This window comes from Anarrhichthys ocellatus, unplaced genomic scaffold, assembly GCF_004355925.1.
Source record: "Anarrhichthys ocellatus isolate YVR2014 unplaced genomic scaffold, GSC_Weel_1.0 scaffold12, whole genome shotgun sequence".
NCBI lineage: Eukaryota > Metazoa > Chordata > Actinopteri > Perciformes > Anarhichadidae > Anarrhichthys > Anarrhichthys ocellatus.
The window spans coordinates 1904318-1914724 of record NW_022280042.1 but is presented as its reverse complement, the minus strand read 5'-3'; the positions used below and the strand labels follow the sequence as shown (position 1 = coordinate 1914724).

Below are 10407 nucleotides of genomic sequence, written 5' to 3'. Positions count from 1 at the left end.
TGTCCCTCAGGTGTGCGTGAGATCGCAGCATGCATTCGGTCCACGCAGAGATGTGGGACCCCCAGCCCCCGTCTAAACATGCCTCGCCCCTCCCCCCGCGGCCTCCCGCCCATGTGACCACAGCCAGCCCTGCCAAGCGGATCACCTTCTACAAAAGCGGCGACAGCCAGTTCGGGGGCGTCAGGATGGCCATCCACAAGCGCAGCTTCAAATGCTTCGACGCCCTGCTGGACGACCTTTCCCAAAAGGTTAGTGGGACAAGAGATTTCTTTTGAAGCTGACTGAGTGGATGCACCTGTACTGCACTTTAAAAAAAAGTGATAGAAAAGAAAGTGATATTTCCATCAGCCCGGCCTTTTTCGGGAGGGGGGCTTAAAGGGACAGGCGATAAAACGGAGTGTTTCAGACAGACGGAATGAGAAAAAAGTGTTTTTTCCTACATTAAAGCATAGATAGATACAGATATGTACCCTATATACATGTGTGTATCCACATACAGGTGCCCCTGCCATTTGGCGTGCGAACCGTGACCACTCCCCGCGGCACCCATGCCATCAAACACCTGGAGCAGCTCCAGGACGGCGGCTGCTACCTCTGCTCTGACCAGCGCCAGGCTAAGCCAGTCAACATGGAGCTGGCCGGCAAGCGTCCGAGCATCTGGTACCATCACAGCCGGAGGCCCCAGCGGCCCGAGACCTCGTCCGCGACGCCGCCCAGCCATTCCTCTCACAGGCAGCGACGGATCCTGCTGGTGAAGAACAGCGAGCCGGGCATGAGGAGGAGCCTGGTGCTCAGCAGGAGGTCCACCAGGAGCCTGAGGGCCTTTCTGGATGAGGTGTCCGAGGTGATGCAGTTTCATGTCTGCAAGCTCTACACTGCTGAGGGACGCAAGGTACAAATTGTTTTTTAATGTATGGTCATGATTTAGAGTGCTTTGTTTTGCAGATTACACCCATTTTAGTGGAAAACTGACACTGTGTGAATTTGTTTCCAGATTGACAGCGTGCAAAGCCTCATGACTTGTCCTGGTGTGTTGGTGTGTGTCGGCCGGGAAGCCTTCAGCCCAGTGCTGGTGAACTTTATCAGGAAGAGCTCAGAGGAAAAACTGCCCGGTCTGGGCAGCAGGTCTCCCTGTCTAGGCCCCAGGACTCCTGGTAACGGAGCCCGATCTCCTGCTGCTCAAGGAGCGAGATCGCCACCTCATGGAGCTCAGTCCAGAGCCAGCGATAACAGTGAAGGGCCTGAAAGCAGGAAGAATGGTAAGTTTGTTTGGACAAATACCCAAAACACAAACTTCAATTTCAACAAGAAATCTAAAGTAGATAAAAGAGTGCATTTATATTCCCTTTTCTCTCTCTCTCCATTCAGTAAACTTTGGTCTGGAAACCAAAAAAAGCATCATCCACCCTCGTTCGGATTCCTCAAACCGCTCAACCCGTTTTTCCTTGTCTTCAGAGAAGTCGTATGGCAATGGTGTCGGCGCATACTCCCACTCCAGACCGGCTATTATGAACGACGACATTGAAAAGCGGGTCCTGGTCAATAAAGACGGCAGCCTCTCAGTAGAGATGAGGGTGCGTTTTCGCCTACACAATGACGAGACCCTCCGGTGGTCTACACAAGTAAAAAAATCCCCATCTCTGACTAATGAATGCTGCCCCCTGAGCCAGACCCAGTCCCATTACCTGCAGCAGGGCCAATCAGAGAGCTGCTCTGACCCTGATTCCGCATCCTTCAACCCTGAAGGTGTGGACTATTCCAACCAACCTCCGCAATGTGTGTTGGAGGGGAACAACTGTCCCTGCTGCTATCAGAGGCCGGAACAGCAGTACGACTTGTGGGAAAACCCAGCACACAGCCACAGAAAGCCTCCTGTCCCTCCCCCGCATGCATCCTGCCACACCCGCACTGTGATTCGACACACACACTCTTCTAGCTCTTCCTCATCGTGTAATTCCAGGAGGGTGGTGCGCTGTCGAGCACGGGTTTCCAACCGCGGAGGAGGTTCGGAGCAGAGCCGACTGGTGCAGGAGGAGATGTTTGAGACGGAGCAGGTTGAGCGCAGAGTGGAGGTGGAGCAGGATGAAGAATCCCATATCGAGGTGTGCAGAGTGAGCCGATGCTGCAGCCGAAGTGAAGTAGTTAGCAGGAAGTCAGTAGAGGATGAGCTAATGATGGAGGAAGAGGTAGGGCGTGCCCCGTCTGTTACCAGTAGCTCCTCACATGTCCTTCAATCGCTGAAAGAGGACCAGGATGATGACCTGCCACCCAGCGCCTCACAGTGCTGTCATAGCAACGAACCATCTCCCTCCCCAAACTCACAGACTCGCCTGAATGACAAACCAACAAGCAACATCTCGGCCAGTTCTGTCCACGCTACAGAACACAAGAAGGGCGATGAGGAGACAGGAAGCAGAGCCGTATCTGCGGCCTCTTCCAGTCACTGCGGAGCAGCCGACCCGCATTTAACAGCCGAAGCGGAGGAGATGGATCGAGCTCCCAGCTCTAAGTCCAAAGCGAGTAGAGCCTCTTGCAGGTCCAGCAAGGCCAAGATCGCAAATTCAGAGGAAGAGGGGGCTACAGATGATGAGGATGAAGAAGTAAACAGGGTTGTCAGTGGCTTGTCTGGTCACACTGGACTTTCTCTGCAGTCAAGGTCATCCAGTGTATGTCTCGATTGTGGTGGATGCAAACGCGGGGTCAACTCTAAATCTAACAGTAGAGCATCACAGAAGTCCCATCATTCCAAACGAGCCTCTCCAAAGCTCTCAACACCTCTATCCAGCCAAGAGAATGCAAATGATGGCAGCGATGATGATGGCTCCGAAGGTTCGGCTGTGTCAACGCAATCTAACAAGACCAACCTCAGCAGCAATGGCCGCTGCTCTGCAACATCAAACGTCCTGACGGGCAGCGCAGCTCGTGCCATGTCCAGAACGTCCAGAATGTCCAATCCGGAGTTGGCAGGAAAAGAGGAAGTTAGGGCTCCTAGTGCCACCTCAGCTACAAGTCACAGGTCCAATAGATCACACAAGTCTGGCTGTAAAGGCAGTGGTGCAGCAGAAAAAGAGGAGGGGAGAAGCCCCAGTGCTGTGTCGGCTCAGTCCAACATGTCCGCCAAGTCCAGCAGGTCTCACAAGTCCAACTGCAGTGCAACAGTTGACATAAAGACAAGAGAGGAGGCAGAGGGAGAGAACACTGTGGAGAGAGCACGGAGCTCCTTGTCAGCCAAATCTGGTGCTTCGGCAAAGACCATTGCTTCAGTCAAGATAAGAACTAAATTTGCCTCCCCAACTGACAATACAGCTGTGAAGGAGGATGACAGTAACAAAAGAACTCCCAGTGCACTTTCTGTTAAGCCTGGCACGGCGCAAAGACCTGATAGCGTCCTATCTGCTAAATCAGCTAAATCAAATGTGTCAGCAAAGTCCGGCACATCTCACAGGTCCACTTGCAGTCACTGTGCGAGAGCAGTATCTCCAGCTGATGAACCTGAAGCAACTGGACAGGAAGAAGGAATTGAGGCAGAAGAGCGAGCGGCGAGTGCCATGTCAGCCGGATCCAATCTTTCTGCCAAGTCCAATAAATCCCATAACTCCACCAAAGCTCCGGAAAGGTCCCTTTCTCCCAGGTCTGAAACTGGAGAAGACGGAGAAGGAAGGGCAGCGAGTCAAGTTTCTGGCAGATCAGTCAATTCTTCAACGCCATGCAAGTCCAACGATGAAATGGCGGCATCTCCAAGCTCCAGGGAAAATGAGATGGAAGAAGATGAACAGCAGAGTTCTGAAAGTGTAATATCAGCTAAATCAGCCTCCTCTGCAAAGTCTCGCCGAACAAATTCTCCATCCAAAGATGAGGACAGAACCCCCAGCGTCATTTCGGGGAAATCGCACACCTCTGCGAAGTCATCCAAGTCACAGAAGTCGAACCGGACCGCAGCATCTCCAAATCCAAATGAAGCTGATATTCCTTCTGCTGAGACGAATGGAGAAGCGGACCAAAATGAAAATGGCCGGGTGCCCAGTGTCATCTCTGTCAAGTCAAAATCATCAGTGAGGTCCCGTACTTCTCACAAGTCCAGCAAGAACCTAAAACCGGTGTTGCCGAATCGAAATGTCACCATTAAATCACCAGAGGGGGTTGATGAGGAAGGAAATGAGACAACAGAGAGAGCACAGAGCGCTGCATCAGTTAAATCTAACGTTTCGACTTCATCTCATAAATCCAATCGCAACGGAACAGCTGCGATTGATGTTGAAACAGCAGATGAAAATGTTGTGGAAGACAATGCACCAAGAAGTAAATCTCAGGGCCAAATGCTCTCACCCAGGAGTACATGTCCATCGCGGACCCGCTCACACAAAGCTGCATCCCCGGTGCAACAGTTGTTGCCTGGCTCCAGTGTTGGAGAGACAAGAGGGCCCAGTGCCTTGTCGGTTCTCTCCACAACCTCTGCAAAGTCCGTCAAATCCAAATGCAGCTGTGGGGCAGCTTCAGCAAAGGATGAAAAGGAGGAGAAGGAAAAGCAAGATAATGAGGAGCTGGAAAATGAGGCGGATTCTGATCGGGCTGCCAGCATCCTGTCGTCCTCAACCAAAAGGTCGAGAAGAGAATCAGGAGGCACCGAGCAACCGCTGACTCGAAACTCTTCAGGGTCAGTATCTCTTGGGTTGCCAGAAGACCAAGACACAGCTGACTCAGACAGCGGTAAGTCCAGTGTTTCTTTTCACACAAACGCTGAGAGAAAGAGCAGAGTGAAGACAGCAACTCCTCATGTCCCCAAAAGCACAGAGCAGACTTCTACGAAGGAAGAAAGGGAGGGAACAGGGTCCATCGTGTCTCAAAAGTCCGGCAGTAAAACCACTCACAATCACCCAGCAGTCGATATCCCGACTATCGAAACACCAGGAGGGAGTCAGCACAAAGGTGAAGAAGGTGGAGGGCAAACAACAGAAAGAGGAGCCAGTGCATTTTCAGCCAAAAGCAGCAGGTCCCACAAGTCGTCTTGTAACTGTGGTGTCAAAGCAGCAGCTCAAACTGAAGCAGGAAATGACCTAGAAACAGGAAGTGTGAAGTCTGTTTCATCGATTAGCAATGGTGACGGAGACAATGACGCTGAAAATCAGGCCATCAGTAGACCAGCTAGTAAGGCCAACGGGAAAGAGGATACTGCAGACAACAAGGCAGCTAGTGTCCACTCCGTTCAATCAGGGTCAACAATAAAAGCCTCAGAGGAGAGCAAAGGAAAGGATTCAGTCAAAGATCACAAGGCCAAATCCAGTGGCAGTGTCAAAATGTCCAGTTCTCAAAAGAAAGAAATCAAATCCTTGAGCCCCTGTCCTATCCACAGTCCCAGACCAGGCAGCAAAGTGGACACACATAGTGAGAGCACCCTTTCTCACTCTCTGTCCGCCGCTGACACGCTGAAGGAAACCATGACTGCTGCACGGCCACACAGCCGACAATCAAAGGCCAGTAAAACCAGTGCGAAGCCCACGACTAAAAGGTGTGAGAGGAGCAGGAGCCGGACGGATCAGGAGGAGCTGGAGCTTTTACCTGCCTGTCTGCCCAACGCTTCCCCCAATGAGGTTGTCAGCGACTGGCTGCGGAGCATTCCCGCAAACAGCAGCATGCTGGTGCTTGGTGATGAGCTGAACGAGGAGGTGGCGGAAGAAAAACTCGCAGAGGAGGAAGTAAAGGAGGAAGAGGGTCTCGGTAAAGTTGAGGAACAGGAGAAAGTGGAGGCCGAAGAGGGAGGAGAGAGAGAGGAGGGAGCCGGATGCGATGCAACAGAGGAGGAGCAGAGTTCAGATCCAGCTCCAGGTGATCCAGTGGAGGCGTCTTCTCGCCCCAAAACCCTGTTGTTGAGCGATGACTCTCTGCCCAGGAGCATGCGTTCCTCAGCCGCAGTGATGAAAGTTCTCCTGAGGTGCTCTCTGGGTCGTTGTCAGAGCATGCCAGAGGTAAATTAATGAGTATGTCAATGGATTATAATCTAATCTGTAGGATGAAACTATGTAGGCTGCATCTAACAGCTATTTATTTACAATATCTTTAATGTATTTTATCAATTAACCGAAATGTGTTTTCTCAAATTACATAATTATTATTATTATTTTAAATTATAATCATATTGATGAGAGAAAAGCACCCAATCTTCTAAATTGAAAAACTGGATTAAAGACTTTTTGACATTTTTGTCTGTTAAGCAATTCAAATTTTTTCAACGATCGACTGATTGAGTTTAATTTTTACACTTTTCTACAACAGAAAACATTCATAACAGAAATATATCCACATTTAAATAATAATCTTTAATTTAAAGGATACCTAATTTACTAAGATGTTCTGTATGTAACAAATTCTCTGCCGTCTTCTGTAGGTGTCTCCAGTTTATGGGCGTAGACTGAGCACATCAGCCAGGGGTCTCTTGGACTGTTTGGCCCAGCTCCAGCTCATTGAGCCAACATTGAGCCCTGGCTTTGACCCACAGAAGGACCAGCACTATGAGGATATTATGACCATCCTTCAGTCCCTCTGGCTCACTGAACCCAGGAACCCTGAGACAGAGCAGGCCAAGGACGTTGGCACAGAGCAGGTGTCTCCGCCGAGGTCCTCATCCGGGTTGGGAATGAGCAGTGGCTCGGGCGGATCAGGGAAGGAGAATGGAAACCAACCAAGCAAAACAAAAGAGGCCTCTTTACATGAGGATAGGGGAGTGGAGAAGGTTGTCATAGAGGAGACAGACGTAGTAGAGGAACCGGCACAAAGTGACGAACAAAGTTCAGTCCTTCCAAGTCTGGACAGCCCAAAAGCCACCGAGAATCCTTCGTCGTGGGACAAGAGCTCTGCTAACGGCGGCTCCAAATCCCCCACCGATAATGAACGAGATGACTGCAGCTCGGCCACGCCCCCAACCGTCCTGCGAGCACCCTTGTCAAAAAGACAATCCCAAGACCCCGATCCAGTGTGGGTCCTGCACCTCCTGAAGAAACTGGAGAAACAGTTCATGAACCACTACATCACCGCCATGGCAGAGTTCAAAGTCCGCTGGGACCTGGACGACAGCCTCATCCTGGACACCATGATCGGCGAGCTGAGGGACGAGGTGAGCCGACGCATCCAGAGCAGCGTCGAGTGCGAGGTGAGGAAGATTCACAGTCGTGCCGGCAGAGGGGGGAGATTGCCCCGGCCGCCGCAAAAAGGGAACCTCTCCAGGGAGTCGACCATGATGGAGAAGAGGCGTCGGATATTGAAGGTAATTCCACCAAATCCTCTTTACAAATACTGCTGGCGGAAAGATAACGTTTGATTTCTCTTTCAGGTCATGAAGAACCAGTCATTGAAAACTGCTGAGTCCTTGAGCGACGGAGAGACGACGGGTGAGTGCAGCGACCAGCGGAGCGACGACGAGTACTGCCCCTGTGATGCTTGTGTTCGCAAGAAAATGGACGCCCGGCCACTCAGAGCGAACCCGCTGGCGGCCGAAGCACCTGTGATGATGGAGTTTGACCTCCTTAAGATACTGCAGCTGAAGAAAAGCCCTGCAGCTGTGCCCGCAGAATCTGCGGCGGCGGGAGGTGATGGTGAGGTCACAGACGAGGAGGTGAGGAGTTTAGAGGTACTGCAAGAGGTAGAGGAGGAGGAGGAAGAGGAGGATGAAACAAAAGAGGATATCAAAGCTCATGTTGTTTTAGAGGAGACGATCCCGGAGGAAGATGAGGAAATGGGCAAAGAAGAGGATGGGGTTGAGGCAGGAGAAGGGGAGGAGGTAGAAGCTGAAAAGGAGGAAAGTAGTGCAGGTGATGAGGAGCAGGAAGAAACAGGTGGTGAGGAAGCAGGGGAGGAGGAGTCATCAGAAAATGGTGAGGAAGAGGAGGAGGCAGAATGCAAGTGCCAGTCTGCTAGAAATGAAGAGGGAGAGGAGGAAACAGCAGAAGGAGAAGATGCTGAGGAAACTAACGACAACACAGGTGAGGACGAGACAGGGGAGGAAGAGGGGGAGACAGGAACAGGGGAAGAGGAAGAGGAGAGTGACAAGGAGACGGTAAAAGAGGCAGCAGCAGGAAAAGGAGAGACCACTGAAAATGTCGAGGGTGAGGAGGGTGAGGAGGAAGAGGTGTCTGAATTTAAGGAGGAAGAAGAAGAAACGACAGGCAGGGAAAGCGGAGGAGAAGAGGCATCTGGGGAAACGGAGGATGACAACGCTGCAAAAAAAGAAGAATCCACGCTGGTGGAGGAGTTCGGAGAGGGAAACATCAGCGCCTCAGCAGACGATGAAGATGACGGGGATGAAGGTGCTGAAGAGGGGGAGTCACATGGAGACGAAAAGGGAGGAGAGAGTGAAGAGCAGGGAGGGGAGGCATCAGAGGAGGAAAGAGCCTCATCAAAGGTAGGATGAAACAAATGACCATCTGGCTCAACTTTGACCGTATGTACTTGCCGTAGTTTAGCACAAACAAAGTTTATAAGCAACACAAAAACTTAATAAATCGTTTAACATAATAATGTAGTTTTAAGCGGATATAAGGACATTTTGAGAAAAAATTCTATATCTGTTAAGCTTTTGTATATGACGTATAGATAATGAATGATTGATAATACAACACAGATGTGATCATATTCATATTTTATATTGATATTAAATACAACATTTTATATTTATATTATCCAGCCATAAACCAATGAAAATTCTAATTAGACTATATCTAGAAAGGTACAGACTCAACATAATTGAATGACATTTATTTATCTTCTTTTATGTGGCTAAAATATTTAGGATGCAACAACTATTTTGTGTTAAGTCGATCGGATGACATAAGTGACTGTTCCCGAACAAGAATGAACGGACGTCCTAGTTTCGAATACCAATTTGAGCACAACCTATATTTAAACACCGCTGAGTGCCTGAACATGACCGATGGGTTAAAGTCTATTGCACCTTTAAAGAGGAATCTGACCTACTGCAGCCGACCGCTAATTCTAAGCCTGTGGGAAAAGATAATCTCGCTATCCAATTAGACGGACCGAACAAATCTGTTTTGTTAGGCAGCAAACACAACGCTTCTACTGATGGACGTCTGCTGTTGTTGTTAGTCGCAATCAGTTTCCTAAAAAACCCTCATTGACTCTGTTAGTGCAGCCTATTTTCACTGACTTGAGTGACACCAATTTTAATACCAACCATTACTTTTGCTCATGGGTGGATTACTGAATAGGCCAACTGGGCACAGGCCCAGGGGCCCCCTGGCCTTGACTTGCAAAATGTCACTCGAAGAGACACCGGCACGAAGAGATGCAGAATGACCACAAAAAAAGATAAAACAACTTCATAGAAACACAAATGACTACAAAGAGATACAAAACATCTACAAAGAGACACAAAGTGACGACAAAACGACCAAAACACACACAAACGACCTCGGAGACAAAACAACCGAAAAAAGAAACAAAAATTACATCAAAGAGCCACAGAAAGACCACAAAGAGACACAAAAGTACTACAAAGAGACACAAATGACAACAAATAGACACAAAACACCAACAAAAAGAGGCTATGGTCTTTTGCATGTCTGTGCCCAGGGGCCTGTTGTCTCATAATCCGTCCACGCTTAGACTATGTAACCAACATGTAGCTATAATCACTTAGCATCCCAGTTGTACCCAATTTAGTCTATAACAACGGTTCAGATTTACTGTTATCTTGTTGCACCCTCAGGGCCAGGGCGTGACGGCGACCGAGGGAGAGGAGGCCGACGCAGAAGACTCAGACACCGACGGCAAACGTCCGAGCGACACCAGTGCCGATGATTCGGGACCCGAGGGGGCCAGAGCCACGGGAGAGGAAGATGCTGTCGAAGAGTTCCAGACTGAGGAGGAAGGGGACGGAGAGGTGAACAAAAGGGTGGATGTCGCTCTCCTCCATCAGTACACCAGGACCTCTATGGAGTCCCAGTCCGGCTCCCTGGAGGACGTCGACACAGACGCGCACCATCACCCTGTCATCTCCATAGAAGTGCCCAAAATGGCTGGCGGTGGATCGGCTAGCGGCGGCACGGGTCAGAGGAGAAGCCGCTCGCCGGGCAGGGTCAAATGCCGCAAACCCAAAGAGACCGACAGCGAACTGGATGACTTTTGACTCAGACTCCCATAAACCCTTGTCAGCGACCACGCGGGTAGAACTATGTAGGTTCACAAACTGCAACCACAAACTCGAAACACTCGAAGCACTTTATCACTCCGGATCGGGCGTAGAATCTTGAAACGACCACCTTATCCTATTTAATTATATATATTTTTAAGTGAATTGTACGTACGAAGGGATATGTCTATTTCTGTATTGTATGTGTATAAATAAGGTATATTTTTGAAACAAAAAAATACCATTTTTGACACCTATGGGTGGAT

At 49.7% G+C, this 10407-nt stretch overlaps 1 protein-coding gene across 1 annotated transcript; it reads left to right on the top strand.

The window, feature by feature from the left end:
- The first annotated feature begins 4 nt into the window (after positions 1-4).
- Positions 5-10138, top strand: rp1l1a (rp1 like 1a). The gene is made up of 7 exons (XM_031852132.1): positions 5-248; positions 500-892; positions 995-1259; positions 1369-5963; positions 6383-7258; positions 7325-8392; positions 9719-10138. Exons 1-7 carry the CDS (start codon positions 30-32, stop codon positions 10136-10138), a joined length of 7836 nt encoding a protein of 2611 aa, XP_031707992.1. The 5' UTR covers positions 5-29.
- The last annotated feature ends 269 nt before the right edge of the window (positions 10139-10407 follow it).